Raw genomic sequence first — 20,182 nt, forward strand, 5'->3', positions numbered from 1 at the left:
TTACACAAAAACATTAACCTATTTGTAGTAGGGTAACCATAAAGAAAGTAGAAATCTCTAATAACCAAGTTCAGTCCAGATAAGACACTTTTTTTTTTACATTGTAACTCAACTTGTAATTACCTTTCTGGAGGTGGGGCAGGTGGTGGTGTGAGAGGCCATAGTGGGATCTAATTTTTCAGGACTGCAATAGCTTTTTTAAGGACTGAACTGTATTTAAAACATCACCACCATATAATAAAACAAACCACACTTTAGACAGGCAACTTCACTTAAAATATAATCAAATAAATCAGATCTCATACTACCCAGACACTCCATGTTCAGGTATTCTGAACACAGAATTTGTGAGTACATGAATATTTATTTTTTCCTGCGGAGATAGTCCATACATTTCATCAGCTTCCCCCATGGGTCTCTGACTTCTGTAAAGAATGATGCTAAAACTTATTAAATGTATAGATATATTTTTATTAACAAATCATTATGTATGTGTCAAAATTCACTTGTTCAAAATTACTTGCTGGACTCTAGGTCAAGAAAGCATTTTTAGAATAGAGTGTCAAGTTGTAGAACAGGTTGTTATGTAGAATTAGACATATTTTAAAAACAGAAAAATTCTATGTATTATATCCCAAAGGTTAATAGCTATATTCTTACATGTAATTGTAAAAAGTTGGAATAAGGTCACAAGGGATGACATTCATTTTATTCAAATATATACAAGCACTTTTACTTTAATATTTGTGACCAGCATTTTATAAGACCAATGTTTGAGTGGCTTTACATTAAATTCTCTACAGAATCTTTATAAAGCATAAGAGTTTATATAACTTTTATTTGCTTTTTAGATGAATATATACTAATTTAATGCTTAACATTTTGTAGTATAAAAGGGATCTAGAAGATTTCATTGTATTCTATATTTGTAATCTGGATTAAAAATAGTAAGTGAACCTGTGATGTTATTAAAAAAAAAATACAACTCTTATCTGGGCCCCTAAGTAGGAATGCAGAATACTAGCAAAATTGTTCCAAGTAACTTGCTTTTGAAAAACTTAATCATTACTGTCTTTGAAAAGTAATAGATCTATTTGAATGAATGCTGAAATATAGCCATTTAAAACTTAGTCATTTATTCCAGAGATATATTCTGTTTATAATTTTTTTCCCAATATCTTTATTTTTATGTTGTGCTGAGGATTGAACCTAGTGCCTCACAGATATGTTCGAGGCAGGTGTTCTACCACTGAATGACAGCCCCAGTCCTTATAATTTTTTTAAACATTTTTTTTAGTTATAGGTGGACACAATATCTTTATATTTTACGTGGTGCTGAGGATAGAACTCAGTGTCTCACGCGTGCTAGGTGAGAGCTCTACCTCTGAGCAACAATCCCAGCCCTATATCCTGTTTGAAGCAAAGAGAAAGTGTAAGATTATCTCTCTGAAGAGTCTAAGCAATGTACAATCTAACTTATACTTAGAAATCCCTCCAAAAAACAAAACAAAAAACTAAGTTCTAATGATCCTAATTGGAGTCTGTTTGTATCCTCTATAACAAAATATTTTCTTCATTCAGAAAAAGTTAACAATCTAACACCTGATTTAAATATATAAAGTTAAACTATTCCTTTTGCCAGTGCTCAGTTCAAACATAGATAAGGAATTGACTTTTAATTAGGTCAAAGAAAAATTATAACTTCAAAATGACATTTAATTTCAAAGTAGAAAATGACACTGCATCAAAGTAAAACCAGTGATTTAAGAGAGCATTTAAAAAAAAAAAAAAAAAAACAACACTCCAGTGGACAATTTAAACTGGCTATAGAAATTTAGTTTCAACAGCTACAAAATATTTCAAATTGCCAAAAGTTCATTCAATTAACTGAGGTATCATATTTGGAGAAAACAAAAACTCAGCTTATAATTTTCTAGGTGGTAGGAGCCTTTAGACAAAATGGTGGGTAAATGTCTTAAAAAAACAAAGTGCAGAAGTATCATTGTCCCATCCTCTGAGCAGCACCCGCACAAATTCCATACCACAGTTCAATCTATTTCCAAAAAATCTTATTTATATCCTGTTCTAACCACTATTTCTCCTTTTTGTCATTATCATTCCCTTAAGAAATAGTTTTTGATCTCTTAATCCTCATCAGTCATCTTATACAATTTCAATAATAGATATAATGTATGTTTATGTATATTCATGTTTTATACATAAAAAGAATATTTTTCTCCCACAGAGAATACTCCATATAAATAATGAAAGTTTTATGGTACTAATATGTATTTTTATTTAAGTTGGGAGAAAATAAATATATTTTAGTACTTAGATATATAGATTATTTTCAAAATAGCTCATAGTGTCAGTATATCAAAATCAGTTTTCTCTGAAGGAGGCATTGTTTCCAGCTATAGGCAGTCCTCATTTACATGGTGGTATGGGACTATAACGATGTCCAAGCAAAGCAATCCCAATGATCAATAAAGAAAATTACGATTATTCTATGATCTTTAAAAACCTGTAGGAGTATTAAACACTCTCAACTGTCAGTTATAAATGTAGATAAAAATGAAAGTTTAAACATTCAGAGTGAGAGTTTTATTTTATTGTAAAATACTAATCAGGAGTAGTTTGAACACAGCTTGCCTTCTCTAACTTATAATGCTGAGTCAGCATCTCCTATACTACAGCAACTTATGTACCTTTTCAGTTGGGATCAGCTTCCACCATTTATTATTGTTTGTTGTGACCTACTCCTGTGTTAACAATTAATATTCTTTAATGTGAAAGTTTTGCCATTACTTCTCCATCACAACTGCTTTCCTCACTTATGTTGGTAAGTCTGTTTAGCAACACTCAGTCACTGTATAGCAACTGTATCTAAACACCCAGAATCAGTGACATTTTTTTAAAACTCCACTTATGTTCAAATTATTACTTTCAGCACTATTATTGTTCACTTCTTTGCTTCATTTTCAATCTTAGATGGCCAATTTTTTTGATTATCCACTTTTATAAAATATCACACTGGGTGATGACAATGTAACTATAAGCTTTGCTGTAGATGAACTAAATGCATACATTCAAGGACCAATCACAAGCAGAATTTGAAAAAAGATAACATAATTGGTCACACTTGTTACTTAATAATTTCTGGACAGAGGTGCTAATACTTCACAAGATGAACAGCTGATATGCTACCCTAACTGAATGTGAACCATGCTCTTAGGAGGCTGGTGTTATTTAACTAAATTATGGTCACTGAAATTTGTGCCTATGGGAACCACGCAAACTGAGGACTGCCCACACCCTTCTTAACATTGACCCAGACAGGCTTAAAAGTGACTACTGAGAAACAACTCATATAAATTTACATCAAATAATGAACTTAAAGAAACCCAAATGAAACATTAGCATACATACACTTTGGTAGTTTTCAAATTTTTGTTATTTGACCATCATGCTTAAAATGTATCTTAAGAGTAACAGAATTTTAGAAATCGAGGAACTTTACAGACTCTAGTGGTTTGATATTGCAAATTATCCTGCATGTTTATTATGAATTATTTCTCCTCCTTCAATTTCTATTTGCTCATATAGCCACTTGCGATCACAGCGACATTCAGCTCCACACTTGGTAGAACCACAGGCAGGACAAGCATAGAAACATCCTAAGCAATCTTCATCCAGGCAGTCACAGAGGTCCATCCCACTGAAAATCAAGAGCCCTTGGCTATCATAGACCTTACTCTTCGCTGGTATCACTTGTCTGTAAAATAAAATGTAATGAATTATACCTCATGAATATATTACTTTTGAATATTTAACTGAAAATAGGATAATGAAAAAAATTTAAGGACATTAAGTATTTTGAATTAGGGATAAGGTCCTGCTAAAGTAGTATGTAATTTATCAGGCTTACAGCCAATTCTACAAACAGTAAATGAGAGGACGTGCTAAGAATTGAATCTAGAACCTTGTGTGTACTAGGCAAGCATTCTTCCACTCAGCTATATCTCCATTTCCCTGAAGTCCATTTAAAAGTCAGTTCAACAAAGGAACAGACAAGAACTTTGTCCAGATCATATGTAAATTTCTGCTAAAATTATTTTCCTTTAAAGAAAAAATAATGGCTAGTTAATAGTGGTTTACTTTATTGGTTATCAATCTCTTCACTACTTTGTGAACATAGTTTTTATTACAGTATACCACCCTATAAGTTTTTATATTGTAATTAGTCAATGTAAAACTTTAACAAATGGAATAAATGGAATACACAAAAATGTTAATTGCATTTAATTCTGAATATTTAGAAATAGTGAAATTTCTGAATGATTATATTTTAGAAATAGTGAAATAATATTTTAAATAATTTAGTTCTCCCATTCTTTCTGTTCATTGTATCAGAACTGTTTCTATTTCAGCCCCATGAAAAACAGGTAAAAAATAAAAAGCAATCTTGCATTCTCATAAAATTTAATTACCTTTTAGCTGTCACTCATAGAGAGAGATATACCAATAAGATAATATCATTAGGGCTTTTCACAAAGTGAATTACTTTAATTCTGCTTCAATATCTTAACCCTCATGTCAAAATGTTACCTTTTCACATCATTGTTACTTTCTTGGAAACAAACTTTTAGAGTTGAAAGGGATGCTTTAATTTTCTATGAATAAACCCCAAGGTCCTTGGAGGTTTTTTACCAATTCCACATTATTCAACTTAAAATGTCTACTCAGAAAACTCAAAATTTAATAGAAAATAAAGGAACAATGCAGATGTGAAGCAGTAAGTTAGAATATGAGTAAATGCATAGAATACCTGTCTGAACCAGCAGGTGCATTTTTGGTAAGCCTTCTTTTTTCTCTTTTACCAGTTTCTGGAGCAAATTCAGTTTGCTTTCCTGGGTTTGTAAACTGTAGTGACCTCAAAGCTTTAGCAGTTCTTCCCTGAATAAAGACAAGCAAATTATCCATTAAAATTTTGTCATTAGAAAATAAATAAATACTTCCCTTAGTATTGACCCAGATTTATTTCTTAACCTGGAACACAGAAAAAAGATTAGGACCCAAGTGCAAGAAAACTTACTTAGTCCTTGAGTATATTAAAACTTTTTTATTAATAACATTTCCATTATGTGATTTTAGTCTCCAGCAATTAGGTGTAGAGGTGGGCTGGCATAGTGACAACTGCAATGGCTGCTGGTATATGGGAACAAAGGCAGAAAAACTGCTATAACCCAATGGCACAAAACTGAGCTTCCTGATAACAACTTTGGGTCCTTAGGAAAGTTTCTAGTACTAAGAAATGAGAAGCAATATGGTTTCAAGTTCTGAAATAGTATGATATTTTTAAATAGTTTTGATAAAACAAAATTTTGGTGCCTAAGGGCTTATGTTTGTTATTTGAGGAGGTGAAAGAAAATGGTCTTTCAAAACGTTTGCATTTACCCTGAATCACCCTTGGGTGATAAAGATAGTGGATTTAGGAAAAGAATAACACAATAACACAAGAGCAATGTACACATAAGATGAAGACATCTGTTACAGTTATCAACAAGTATCTATAATGAACTGCAGATAAAAATGGGTTGTAGAGATATGCCTTAGAACAAAAGGAAAATAATACATAATTCATATAATTAAAAAATTTAGTTATCTTTTGTCTTATTAACATAATGAAAAAGAGGAAATTCAAAAATTCCAGCAGCAAGAATTATAAAATGGCTGTAAATAAAAATTTTGAGACATACTCTTAATATACTTGTCACATGCTATGGTTTGGCTATAAGATGTCCCTTGTAAAGTTCCTGTGTTAATGCAGGAATGCCCAGAAGTGAAATAATTAGATTATGAGAGCTATAACATGATTAATTCATCCTAGTGACGACTTTAGACAGTGGGAAGTAGCTGGAGAAGTTAGGTCACAGGGGCTTGCCTTGGAAGGGTCAATCTTTCCTGCAGTCCCACCCTGTTCTCTGCTTCCTGGCTGCCATGAGGGGAGTAGCTTTCTTCTGCCATCTCCTTCCACCATGACATTCTGCCTCATCTTGGGTCCATAGCAACGGACTCAACTTCCTATGGATTAAACTTCTAAAAATATGAATCCAAAATTAACTTTTCCTCCTCTGCGGTATCCTTGTCAGGTATTTTGGTCACAGTGACAAAACAGCTGACTAACACATCACATGATAGAAAAAGTATTACTATACATACATCTGATTCAGGTTTTCTTCTCTGGCGGTCTTCAGAATCAACATCCACACTTCCGTTGATTATCTGTGTACATTTTGGACAAAGTTTCCAACCAGGTACAAGCTGTCTTCCAAATTTTGCACTCAGAAAAGTGGCATCATCTAAGTCAATTACATGCAAATTTTTTTTGGCTAGCTTTTTGTGTATGTTAAATGGATCACAACATGACTTCTGCAAATCTTCAAATCTGTCAATGTAAATTTTTACATGATGGAAGCAAATTGTATTGTTTCCAGAAAGTGTCATTCCAGTTCTAAGTTGAAGTAAAAGCATATCATTTGATGATAATTCTTGTAGAGTCTTGAAACCTGTGTGACGAGTATAGTATGTTTTATGGCACTCATTTGTGGTACGAAGCTGTACTCCAACTGAACATGGATCCATCATTCTTGACTCTTGCAAACTTTCTCTGTTTTATTTTGTCTAGATATCTTTCTTTAGTAGGTCATATGCTGATTACCCTAGAAAAAACATTAAAGACAGATTTGTTTTGTAAACTATTTTACCTGGAAAACCAAAAAAAAAAAAAATTTTTTGATAAAATTCAGTATTTGTTTCAAAAAAAGAAAATCTCTCAGCAAATTAAGAATTGGGAGGTATTCTACCAGAATCCTACAATAAACAGTACTATCTTTAATCATCAGATGTCAGAAGCATTCCTTGTAAGATCAAAACTACACATAATATCTGCTATCACAGCTTCTATGTAAGACAATATTAAAAGGTATAAGGATTAAAATGAAAGATACAAGAAGTATTATTTGAAGATGACACAAATATCTACATGGGAAATATAAGAGGTTCAACAGACAAACAATTAGAACCAGTAAGAGAATTTAGTAGAGATGATGGAAACCAAAACCACTTACAAAATACCTTCCAAAATATATAAATCTTGCAAAAGATACGCAAGATCTTTATGGAGAAAATTATCCAAACTGAAAGACAAAAAAGACAATATAACTAAATAAAGCTATGAATCATGGGAAGCTTGACTATAGTAAAATATGCCAATTCTCTGAGAATCCATATATAAATTCAATGCTCTTCCAATCAAAATCCCATCAGATATTCTTCTACCCATAACCTGATGCAAGCTAGCTGACCTATATGAAAGACCAAAAGTTCAAAAGGGAAATAAAACAAGATATTGATTTACTATAAAGCTGTTATAGATGAGGGCTTGGTGTATAACATGCGGTACTATAAATCTTTGGCACTTTCTGCGCAATGCAATAATTATTTATCCTTCAAGACATCACCAGCCTCTTCTATCTCATGCAGCCTTACTCAAATACTATTGTTAAAGGCTTCCTTCCTGTGTTTGCATAACACTTTCATTGTACTGAAACTTTTTCTCTACTACCTTGCAGATGGCAGACAAGAACATGATGATGTCATTTTCTCTATCAACCAATATCAAAAATTAACTTTAAGAACTTCATTTTTCATAGCAATATCATATGCTTTTTTTTTTTTTTTTGGTCACTTGTTAATCTTTTATACATTTGGGTCTGTGAGGGCGAGAAATCCCCTGAGGCCTTTTCAGAGTTGTGGCTTCTCTAATTAGCACAACACTGGGACTTAACAGACACTTAACAACCTCTTTAGAATGAGTTCAGAAACTCCCAGAATCTCAAATCAGGAAGGCTGAATCTCCCTTAAATCAATGATACTAGGTCCAAGGATCCTACAATTATTCTCATCTTAAACCTATAACGGTCCCATACAAAACGCCCCTCGTTAATGGTTATATCAAAATGATTCAAATAAGCAGATACGTCCAATGACCACCTACTACGTTCATGGTGCCAGGAGGAAAGAAAAAAATTTTTACTTGGTTTCTGGCTTCAAGCAAACTGTTAAGGGTGAGAGATTTCTGATTTAAAAATAAATACAAGCAAGGAAAGACATAAACTGCATACAGGGTTCGAGGCCACAAAAATTCTAAGTAGCTCGATCCTAAATTAAGAGCTTAGAGGGCTGCGGGCCTCCCCCAGAGAGGCGACAGTCGCAAAGGAGACACAAGTGGCAGAAACTGCGCTGGGCTTTTACCCAAAGGGTCGCAGATGAACCCGGGGAAGAGCTGGGGGGACCCACAGGACGAGAGGCTGCTGTAGAGCTCGGGGGAACCACAGGATGGGAGGCTGGGGCAGACCCCAGCCGGCAGCTGGAAACCCCCTCACCAGCGCGGGCCTCCGCTACCAACTCCTTAGACACCTGGAGGCCCTCGGGCTCCTTCCCCACTTAGGGACCGGTCTCCACGTTCGCGCACCTCCAGAGCCACCCCCAGCTCCCGTCCACCTTAGCTGGAGTTTTCCGCGGGGTACCGGCAGCACCACATACAGGAAGGCCTCACTCGGTAGCCCGCCTTCCAGGTCGTCCTCGAGCTACCACAGAGAAGACGGTGCGCGCCGGCTAGAGAGGCCCAGCGCCACCATCAAGAGAGGCCCGAGAGAAGCCTAGAGTGGAACCCCGCCTGGTCGCCTCCGGGAGTGAAAGGGACTCTGTGGCCGGAATTGGTAAATGACTCAACGCGAGGCAATAGTTGCTTCAGACGCTGACTGGTATTTACCGTCTCCTCTCGGTTAGGGAATTGGGCTATCTCTAGGGTTCAACTGTTACGAGACACAGGTTCTGCTAATTTTAATTGCCTTCAAATCTCTCCGCCTGTGCACGATACCAAACTTTTGCTCCCAGATACCCCTAACCCCTGATGGGAGTGAATGCGTTAAAAGCACCTCAAGGACGAGCCTTTGATTTAAGGTCACACATTTTATTTTGCTTCTTTCAGGCAAACGAAATATTCTATTTTTTTTTAAATAATGAACTACGAAATAGCTATTATTTTGAGTAAAATTTAGCCTCCATAAAATTTTCTGAGGGAAGAAATGGTCTCCGTGTATCTCTATTGTCTGCCACAAGTAGGCGCTCATTAGTTTTTAAATCGGACTTTATTCACCTGCATTCATCTAGTGCTCCATGCTCCCTTCTCTTCTTCCTCTCTCACCCCCCCACTTTCTTTTTCAAAGGCATAGACGGAGGTTTATTTAGGAAAGTAGGTACATATTCAAGGGAGAATGGGGGCAATCTCAAGAGAGATGCCTTTGGGGTAAAATGAAGTATCCACATTCAAGAAAGCAGAGCATGCTGGCTCTCTCTAGAGGGACAGACAGCAACCCAGTGGTGTGGGGGTACTAACATCTATAGAGGGCTGGTTGTTAGGGGCTGGGCTAGAGGTAGAGGCAGGGTGGAGCGGCATAATTTCACTCCAGTTTTCTCTGCACTTGAACATTGGGTGCTTCTAGACTCAGTATATCTCTCTATCCCAAATTCCTAATTCGCTGCAGCCCCAGACATTGATCCCTTAATCTGAAGGGTTGGTGAGCGAGAAAGATCCATCTTCTGTGATTGCTTGGGGGGGGGGGCATGTGTAATGAACCTGCCTCCTTAGAGATCAAAGATCTCATCCTGACTAATCTGAAAGAAAAAGACACTGGTCTCAGTGTGGGATGAGTTGGAATTCTTGTGTTGCCATCGTCCTAACATAGTATTCTTGTAATTCTGGAAGATACAAACTCTATTAGAAGATTAAAAAGGCAAGGGCTGAGCAATAGGAGCAGAAGTATAGTTACCAGAGGTTCTAATAGCAGTTATGGTCAGGTGAGGCTATGCAGGTAATCTTTAATAGTTTTTATTTGCCTGTATACATCTCAGGATCTGGATCCCCCCCCCCCAAAAAAAAAGCATGTCTGTCAAATCAGACAAATTAACTTAGGGCAAACTTACTTTAGCAGAGTCTCTTTTCATAGTTATCAGACACCCATGCATAAGGCTTAATGTCTTTTCCACTGAAGGTTTGTGATCTTTTAACCATAATGATGTGGGCATAAGAGGTCAACAGAAAACAAAAACTATTGTATTTTAATCTGCAAGTGAATGACATGGGACAGGCAAATAAGGTCCACCAAAGCCCATGCTTGCTTGTAATTTCATATATCTACTGTAAATTGTTTTCTAAAGTGAGTTTAAAGTTCTTTCCAACATTTTCATCTTTCATACTCCTCCTCAGCTAAGCAGGATTTTGACACTGACTGTATTATACCAATCTTAGAATTAGGGGATGGGAGAAAGGCAAAAACCATGGCTAATCCTCTTAACTGATTTGGATAGTTCTTTTGCTAGTTACTTTGTGGTTGGCACTTTGGTAAGTAATACTATAAATGAATAGAATGTATTCCTGCTCCCAAGGAGTTCAAAGATTAGTGAGGAATAAATTGTTAATTACAGTGTGATTTGATAAGTGCTATAATAAAAGCATAGGGATATGAACAGGATAAAATAGGAGATACTAATATGCAAGGACATTCTGTGGGGGGAAGGGATTAATGCTTGAATTGAATTGTCATATGGGAAATGAACTTGATGCAATGGTGGCCTCTAGGTGAACACTAGGATAGCTAACCCAGTGGTGTAAAACAGCAGGCTCATGAGACCAAATTAAGATTTGTGAATGATATGGCTTAATGAATCAATTTAGGTATCCAATGAAAACAGTAGGAAGGAATTGTAGTAAGTTAACATGGTTAGGATAGGGTACAAGCGAATGGAAGCCATCTACATCACTGGTTAAGCAATGTTCATATGACCGGTCTGCCATCTTTGCCTTTTCCATTGAAGCTATGCTTATAAGAGCCAGAAGTGAGGTTTCAGCAATGTTATCGTTTAGATGTGGTGTCCCCGAAAAGCTTACCATGTGAGACAATGCAAGAAGGTTTTGGAGAAGAAATGATTGGGTTATAGCCTTAACCTAATCAGTGGGAAAAAAGCCCTAAATGGATTAACTGAGTAGTAACTGGAGGCAGGTGGGGTGTGGCTGGAGGAAGTGGTTCATTAGGAGAATGGCTATGGAGTATATATTTTGTATCTGGAGAGTGGAGTTCCTTTCTCTGCTTTCTGATCATCATGTGAACTGCTTCCTTCTACCACACTTTTCCACCATAATGTTCAGTCTCACCTTGAGCCCTGAGAAATGGAGCTGGTCTTCTATGGACTAAGACCTCTAAAACTGTAAGTCTCCAAATAAACCTTGTCTCCTCTACAATTTTGCTGGCCGGGTCTTAAGTCACAGCAGCAAGAAAGCTGACTAAAATAAGCAAGGAGGCCCACAGGTGGAAAATGCTTTGGGCCGATGGCATGCATGTGCTGTTTGGGTAGAAAGTATGCCTGGCCACAACCAGAACTTACAAGTTAGGCTGCTGAACATTTGTTTGCATTTCTTTGGTAGAGAACATATGAGACTGTTGTGGGTTTCACCAATGTGTGGCCAATGTAGGAGTGACACAGTTGTCAGTCTAGAGATGTCATGATTATTCATAACTTATTTTTTTCATCCCTTTGACTATAAGTGACCCTCTGTTCCATCATATTTTCTATGTATTTTAACTCTGGCATGCCTTATAGTTTACTAACTTACTATGCATATTTAACACAACTCTGCCTATGTTTCATAAAGTACATGCTTACTCATATTCTATATTTAAAACACCCTGGGAGTTTTGCATTTATCTCATAAGCTAGTAGCTTACTTACTGTCTACAGTTAACACTTTTTATGAATTTCATACATTCCTAATTAAACTGCAGAAGAATTCAGTATGGCTGGAGAGACAAGTAGAAGGCAATGCCCTTTTTATGCTTTATTATAGATACTGGATTTTATCCTGATGGGCATTATAAAACCATAAGGAGTATGGAGAATGGGGGAGAGATGCAGTCCTGGACAAGGCATAGAATCCTTTCATCCTAATGTACATGACTGATAATGAGAGCTTCAGCGAACTAAATTAACTAAGGTAGTGGCTCTAAGGACGAGAGGGGATTTCCTTCACTCCACTCCCTGCCCCCAACAGTTGGTAACATTTGGAGACATTTTGGGTTGTACTAACCAGGGAGATGCTACTAGTATGTAGGAGGGTAAGAGCAGGGAAACTGCTGGACATCACACAATGCCACATAAACTCCCTACAACAATACTTTAGTTCTGAGGTTGAGAAACCCTAAACTAAAGGAATTAAGCAGGCATGAAGTAGATAGAAGTTAAGCAAAAAGAATTAGTAGGATTTTGTAACTGATTAGATATCAATATTAGGAAGGAGAGGATGATTTTAGGATTCTGGTTTGGGTAACTGGGAGGACAAAAAGAGAAATGAGTTAGGGAGAATAGAGATAAAGACTTAACTGTTGGATATACTAAATTTAAGACATCCAAGTGAAGATGTGCAGTTGGCAGTTAGAAGGAAGCATTGGGAGATAAGAGGAATCTGGCAAATATTGGTCTATGAGTAATAGTAGTTCTGTTTTGGGGGATGAGATAGGGTAAAGAAGATGAATTAACCAAGGAATATATAGGGTAAAATGAGAAAGAATAGGACTGAAGATTAATCCAAGTTTTTGCACCTTCATTCCATTTTACTGAATCAGAATCTCTGTCCTTATTTTAGTCAGCTTTTTCAACACTGTGACCAAAAGACCTGACAACAGTTTTACAGGGGGAAAAGTTTATTTGACGCTCACAGTTTTGTAGGTCTAGTCTATAAATATCAACTTCATAGCTCTAGGCCTGAAGTGGGTCAGAACATTAAGTTGGATGGGTTTGAAGGAGAAAAGCAGCAAGACCTAGCAATCAGGAAGCTGAGAGAGCTCCACTCACCAGGGACAAAATATATACCCCAAAGGCATGCCTTCAGTGACCACATCCTATCTATAGTTCTCACCCTGTTAATCCATTCAAGTGGATTAATGCACTGATTAGGTGAAGGCTTTTATAACTGAATCATTTTACCTTTGAACTTTCTCACATTGTCTCACACATAAGCTTTTGGAGCACATTTCATGTCTAAACTATAACAGTCCCCCAGGCCAGTCTGTCAGATCAGAATTTCTGCATATAAGGTCCAAGAATCAGTCCTGTTTGCAGGTAACCCTGAGTTATTTTGAAGCACAATTAAATTTCACAGCAATGGATTTACTCTTAAGAGAAGAAGTTGGAGAAGGAGCAATAAGGTAGCAGGAAAACTAGGGAAGAGCAGAATCCCACAAACTAATAAAGGAGAGGATTTCGGAGTTCTGGCAGTAGACAAGGTTGCTGTAGGGCTGTACTGGTCATTAGAAGTATAATGTAAATCACAAGTGGAATTGCAAATTTACTGAAAGCAATATTAAAAAGGTTAAAAAAAGGAGCAGATGAAATTAATTATAGAAACATTATTTAACCCAAATGTCTAAAACATTAACATTTTAACATGTGATTAACATAGAAATTAATCATGTATGTTATATATTTTTTCATATTAAGTCTTGGAAATCTGATATGTTTTAAACCGTCAGCATGTCTCAGTATGGATTAGTCACATGTGGCTGGTGGCTGCCATATTGGATAGTACAACTGAAGAAAGTTATATCAAAAAGAATTGAAAAGAACTGCAAAGAAATGAAATAAAAAAATAATAAAATGTATTTTTCACCTATAATAATATGGTGGCCATAAAGGGTGTGAAAGCAGTTTTTTCAAGGAAGTGAAGATGAGGGTAGAAGCCAGCATATACCCAGTTAAAGAATGAGAAGTTAGAGAACATTTTCAAGAAGTTTTACTATATTAAGTATAAAGAACTTTATTTTTTGTATCTTTGTATATGAATTTTAAGATCAAACAACACAATTCAAGTTTTTTTAATTTTAAGATTTAAGAATTACATTTGGACTTTTGCTTCAATAAAATTGCTCTTTTACTAGAAACAACTAGAAACATGGACAAAATATGAGAAATAATTGCTTTCAGACCTTGGACACCAGGCTATGTAGGATTGTGATCCCTGAGCAAAGGGAAACAAATGTTGAGTTTTATAGTCATCCTAGCTTACCACATGGAGGCAATGTCCAGGGAGTGATTAGAGAAGGAGGCAATGTCCAGGGAGTGATTAGAGAAGGGACGGGATTCATATAGAGGCCAGTGGTTTAGCTGAATGAAAGAGACAAATAGGAATTCAGGGAGACCAAGGAGCAGAGTAGCAGGGAAGAAGAGGTGTCACAGAGACTTGGACATCTGCAGAAGTGTTCCCTCCTATCTTTGGCTGAGTACTGATTTACATAATAAAAGGGTGAAATTCCATGTGGCTGAAGTAAAAAGCCCCCAAAGCAATAGACCAAACAATTTCTGGTACTTATAACAGGGATGGAAACAGTTTGTGTTCCCATCAACTGGAGAAGAGAGACCTTGTAATAAGTATTTGTTAGTTTCTACAATAAAAATAACAGCCAGAGCCTGGCCTGGTTGGTGTGCCTGTCTCTGTCCCTAATCCCAACCCCCATTCTCCATGTGGTCTTGCTGCTTCTGCTAGATTGGTCTTCTTTACCACCTGGCGTCTGTAATGCCAGATTCTTGGGACCCCAATAGACCTCCAGGAGCTGAATCCAATGCAGTCATATAAAAGTTTTCATTGCAAGCTCGAGCCTGGACTCACAACTGTTTCCGACGCAGCTGTCCCAAGGAGTGAGTCCTGACCTAACTTAGTTCAGTGAGGATTTATAGGTTTTTGGGGGATACTCTATGCATCACAATATCACACAGCAAATCATTTCACACCATGGGGAAATCAAACAACAACTCTTAACATTTGATTAGCACATTCACTGGCCAGAACAAGTTGGGTAGGGGTGATTGGTTAGTACAAGAGGAGGATTCCTTTGAACTGATTGGTTTAATCTGTGAGGGGTGTATGTGCTAAACTACATGGTTTCCTAACATGTTATCAACCACCCAAACTACTGGGGTGTCATCCGGCATCCCAGGTATTTTTTCTGTCTCATGCTGATTGGTGGTTGCTAAGGGGTTGCAATGGATCCTCACCTAGCCTAACTGAATCAGGGACACCTGGTGCTATAGATCTCTCCTGTTATTTGCAGACAAACAACTCAGCAGGGTGGCTATGTGCCTAGGAGTGCTCTGTGGGTTTTTCCAAGGAAAAGGGCCACGCCCCCTCCCTTTGGACAGACCTTGAGGTAAAAGCTGGGTTTTCAAAAATGGAGTCACATCAGTTTCTCACATACACAGGGTGGTTGGATTCTTACAGGATGGCTCAGTGCTTCCAGTGCTGGCAGTCAGGGTGAAATTTGCTTTAGCCTGTAAGATAACATCTGGAGTCATGTAGTGTCACTTTCTCTACATTCTATTGGTTAATATGAGATTCATTTAGCTTGGCCCAGATTCATAGGGGGAAGGGGCATAGCCTCTATTCTCTCTCTCTCTCTCTCTCTCTCTCTCTCTCTCTCTCTCTCTCTCTGTCTCTCTCTGTCTCTCTCTTTTCATTTATTTTTTTTTTTTAGTTTCCGGCGGACCCAACATCTTTGTTTGTATGTGGTGCTGAGGATTGAACCCAGCCGCATGCATGCCAGGTGAGTGCGCTACCGCTTGAGCCACAGCCCCAGCCCAGCCTCTATTCTCTTGATGGGAGAAGTGTTAAAAAAAATTCATAGATATGTTTTTAAAATGCTGCTGTGCTTATATTAATGCCAAAAATAGCTTGATCTAGTAAGTCTAATAATTATCCAAATTTCAAAGTAGCAATGACTGTAAATATTTTGAGGAGTACCAAAATATTTGTAACAACTCTAATATATTATAAAGAATTTGTGATTTCTATTGGTGGCAAAGTTGTTGGCACTATGGACCAAGTTACCAGTACTGCAGCAGTACTAATGGGCACTGCTGATAGAAGTAATTTGTTTACATTTGCAAGTAAATAAAATGAGAGATTTTAGCTAAAAGGAAAAATAGATAGGCAACTATGGGCATATTATAAGAACAGAATTTGGAGACTATATGAAGTTAGAGACCATAAATATGCAAATACATATGCAAATTTCAATTTCTCTTCTAGCATGTGGGTGTTTTTTGGGTGCTACCAGTGAAGGCAGACAACTGGATTAATTCAAGGTAGAGGAACTATCAGTCAAATGCATAAGAAGAACAAGCGAACAAAGAGTTTTAGGGTTTACCATGGAAGTCACTCCATGACAAGAATTCTTCAAGAGAAGATAATGTCTGTTTAGTTTACTATAGCATTGCCAGAGCCTAGCATTATTAGTTAAGTGAATGGAATGGTTGAAGTGATAAATCTTTGCAAACAAACAAGACAGAATTCTGATGACTATGAGAATGAAAAGATCTGGAACTCTCAAAACAGAAGGTAAAGAGGTGAAAAAAATTGATTAAATTGGAGGAGTAAATAGTTGTGGTTAGAGAATAGAACTGGAGTTTAGGATATCAGCTGTGACAAGTTTTAGTTTCTCATGAAAGATGCTTATAGATGTGGAAATGAACCAAGAAATAGGAGACTTGAAATATTAACATGCAGAGGGGCCCAACTTTGGGTTGTGATGGTGTGATACTTTGAAGGGTGATGTGAGAAATGAAGGAGGATGAATTTTTAGTAATTATTTTCTTTTTGTAAACTTTCATATTAAATTTTAATACACCACAGAGAAGTATTTAAGTCTACTTAATGAATTTTCATATATGTATTTCCTAGGTCAAAAATTACTAATGTTCTATCTGGGTGCATTGGTACACACCTGTAATCCCAGAAGCTCTGGAGGCTGAGGCAGGAGAATTCTGAGTTCAAAGCCAGCCTCAGCAAAAACGAGGTGCTAAGCAACTCAGTGAGACCTTGTCTCTAAATAAAATACAATATAGGGCTGGGAATGTGGCCAAGTGGTCAAGTGCCCCTGAGTTTAATCCCTAATATCCCCCTTCCCCCCAGAAAAGAATTACTAATATTCTAGAATCCTCAATTGCACTGCACCTCAGTTTTTAACACATGTTGTCAAAGGTAAACTACTATTCTCACTTCTTTCACCATAGATTAGTTTTGGGAGTTTTTTGAACTTTGAATTTGGAATTGTGCCATGTGTAGTCTACTGTGTCTACTTGTGCTCAATACAATGTGACATTCATCCATGTTGTATATAGTAATAGTCCTTTGGTGTTGCCAATTGCATTTCTTTTACATGAAGATGCTAAAATTTTATTCTGTTCATTTTACTGTTGATAGACATTGGGTTCTTTTGAAGCTTTTGCAAACAATGTTTCTATGAACATTCTGTTTTTTGGTGCACATAAATTCATACTTCTGATCCGGTATATAGTGGCTGTAGAACTCTTGAATCATAGGAAATATGGATGTTCTGTTTGATTAGATACTGACAAAGAATTTTCCAAAGTTATATTTTTTCCAAGAGTTTTCCAAATTCATACACTTTCCAGCACTAGTTTACATTCCTAAGCATGTTCACAAACCCTTGGGATCATCAGTTGCTATTGTTGGTTTTCATTTTAGTTATTCTAGAGAGTACAGAATTAATTGTTTTCTAAAGCCAAGTTGCTTCATTTTCCAATTTGGTGACACAAACAAGACTCTAAGTGAGCTCTAGAATCAGACTGCCTGATTCAAATCTGTTTTGCTACTAGTTAGTGGTATAACCTAGGGAAATTACTGTAATTCTATAGGCTTCAAATTCTCCTTTGTAAAATAAAGGTAATCACGTCTACCCTGTAGGATTTTTGTGTGGAATAGATTAGTGTGTGCTTTTGTATATGGGTGTAAAAGTAACATACATGAAGATAGGTATAAAAGGTTTAGCATAGTGCTTGGCACATAGCAAGCAGTTGATAACTTGTAGCTATAATTATTCTTGCTACCATTTATGGACCTCCAATTATGTCCAATTATGTAACACTGGGTGATCAGCTCACACATGTCTCTCATTCATGACATGCTGTTTAAATCTTAAAAGATCATATTGAGCTAAAAAGTAGAGTTGTTCTTTGAGCCTGTTAACTCCTGACTTTCCTCTCACCCATCTTGTCCCCTCTTTCCTGACAACAATATTTAATAGTCAGTTGATTTAAAGAAATATGACATAGGGAACTTAACTGATGATTGGATAGTAGGACAGATTGAAACTGCATTTTAAGCTTCTGATTTTTCTCATTTAAAGTGAAGATTTCAGACTGTTGTGGGGGTGGCGTGGGGAAGGAAATACAGATCTGCTCACATCTGCTACTCAAAATACTAGCCATATAACCAGGAGAGAATTTGGCTCAAATTAAAATCCCAGGGCCCTTCATTGCCATAATAATCATTATTGTATCAATTAAGATTCATCTGGGTGTCCACAGTATGTTTGGCATTCTATCAAGGAAGGAAGTGGATGTCTACAGGAAAGGTTTCAACCATTTTGCTTATGTCTTAGAATGACCCAAATGGCATAAAGAAAAAGCATAAATAAAACATTAAAATTTGTAATTCAACAGCACTTAGAATTATAAAATATTAGAACTAGAAATGGAGCCAACAGTTCTGTTCCACAGCATCTTCATTTAGAGGTTGATGAAACTCGATTCCAGAAATGGCAAAATTATACAACCAATATGTGTAAGTGACAACCATATATATAAGGGTTATACAAACAGTAAGAAAAAGGAGGAGTCCAGGCTCACACTCAGGGCTTCTAACTCAAGAGATAGTGTTCTGCTGTTCTGTCAGACTTCATCTCAACTTGTGGGGATTATATTCTTAGAAAATCAGAAAATATAATATAGTACATGTGTAATATATAGTGTTATATCTTCTTTTGAACTGCTGCCTTGGAAAATCAGTTAGGCCATTAGTTTCTATGTGATCTATCTTTTCTATTTTCTATATCAGTCATAATTAGTGACAGGGAGAGAAAGTACTGATGGCCTTAGTGGGGAAACTTTGGCTTTGGTGGGTCTTATTCAGATGAATACTGTGAATAATTCCCAATGTTTCCGGAATTTCATGAAAAAAAGTCCTTTGATTCTTTGGGAAAAACGTTGAAGAGCTATGCTGCCTAGGTGCCAGCAGAGGGAGAACAAAACATTGTTTTACTCATTTTCACTGACTTTTTCCTCATTCTGTTGTGTATTTTGATTATTTTCCCCACTTATTTAATACATTTCTTGGTAATTGTGAGAAAACCACTACCCTATCCTGTACTTTTAGGGAAGTCAGGGAATGTTTTCATTATTGAATTAGAGTTTTAGTAAACCCACTGTCCATCAACTGAGCTGGGTTGAAAAGTTTGTAAGCATAGTGGAAACTTATTTATGTGCTTTCACATCTTTTCTCTGTAATGTTGTATGAATTGATTGTAAATGTTATGTACATTCAAACCAATTATATAGATTATCTTACCTTTAATAATTACTTCTAAGAGAAAGTAGCAATGTAACAAGAAGGCTTGGAATGATTTCAGTCGCTTGATTTTCCTTGTAAGAGGATAAATCATTATCTAATCATTATCCCTCCCTAGGATTTTGCAACATGGGACTCAGAGAAGCTTGAAAACTAACAACTGCTTTGTTTTTGCCATTTGATAGAGGAAAATCAATAACAACAACCATGTGAGTTATACTGAAACTGGAGAGAAGCAGAGATGACTGTGAAGGGAATGCATCCTCCCTGCATCTCCCAGAAATTACGTTCTGCTTTTACCTGTAGTGGTTGTGCAGCCATTTTGTTGTTCTATTTTTGTGAGACTTCCCAGTATCCTTATAATAAAATTTTCTTTTCTTTCCAACTAGTCTGAGTTTTCTTTCCTTTGCAGCCACAGAATTGCAGTTGTGTGAGGAGTTGCCAAGGCAGAGGGTGAAGGACATTTCATGGGCTGCATGAGAAAACATAGAGACATAAAGAAGCATGACATGTTTAGAGAAATACAAATAGTGCAGTTTTGTTGAAACATAAAATGAGAGAGAAAAAGAGTACTAAGAGAGAGGTGGGAAATCTGTCATTTAAGGTGTTTACCCTGAAGGCAACTAAGAGCTGTAGAGTGGTTTA

At 36.6% G+C, this 20,182-nt stretch overlaps 1 protein-coding gene and 1 long non-coding RNA gene across 5 annotated transcripts; one reads left to right on the forward strand and one right to left on the reverse strand.

Moving 5' to 3' along the window:
- Window positions 1–472: 472 nt before the first annotated feature.
- On the reverse strand, window positions 473–8,669 carry Arl14ep (ARF like GTPase 14 effector protein). Of its 3 annotated transcripts, none has more exons than XM_026404297.2 (4): window positions 8,566–8,669; window positions 6,223–6,722; window positions 4,829–4,956; window positions 473–3,775 (listed from the first exon to the last, which is right to left on the reverse strand). In XM_026404297.2, exons 2-4 carry the CDS (start codon window positions 6,646–6,648, stop codon window positions 3,547–3,549), a joined length of 783 nt encoding a protein of 260 aa, XP_026260082.1. In that variant the 5' UTR covers window positions 6,649–6,722; window positions 8,566–8,669; the 3' UTR covers window positions 473–3,546. The 3 variants fall into 3 exon arrangements, with proteins under 3 accessions (XP_026260082.1, XP_026260093.1, XP_026260103.1); XM_026404308.2 differs by having other exon boundaries at window positions 8,537–8,640; XM_026404318.2 differs by having other exon boundaries at window positions 8,608–8,627.
- Window positions 8,670–8,737: 68 nt separating this feature from the next.
- On the forward strand, window positions 8,738–19,836 carry LOC144254132 (uncharacterized). Of its 2 annotated transcripts, none has more exons than XR_013343420.1 (3): window positions 8,738–8,828; window positions 15,645–15,713; window positions 19,656–19,836. It is a non-coding gene; the product is annotated as an uncharacterized LOC144254132 (long non-coding RNA). The 2 variants fall into 2 exon arrangements; XR_013343421.1 differs by lacking the exon at window positions 19,656–19,836 and adding an exon at window positions 16,199–16,576.
- Window positions 19,837–20,182: the final 346 nt, after the last annotated feature.

Source organism: Urocitellus parryii, chromosome 4, assembly GCF_045843805.1.
Source record: "Urocitellus parryii isolate mUroPar1 chromosome 4, mUroPar1.hap1, whole genome shotgun sequence".
In the NCBI taxonomy this organism is placed as follows: domain Eukaryota; kingdom Metazoa; phylum Chordata; class Mammalia; order Rodentia; family Sciuridae; genus Urocitellus; species Urocitellus parryii.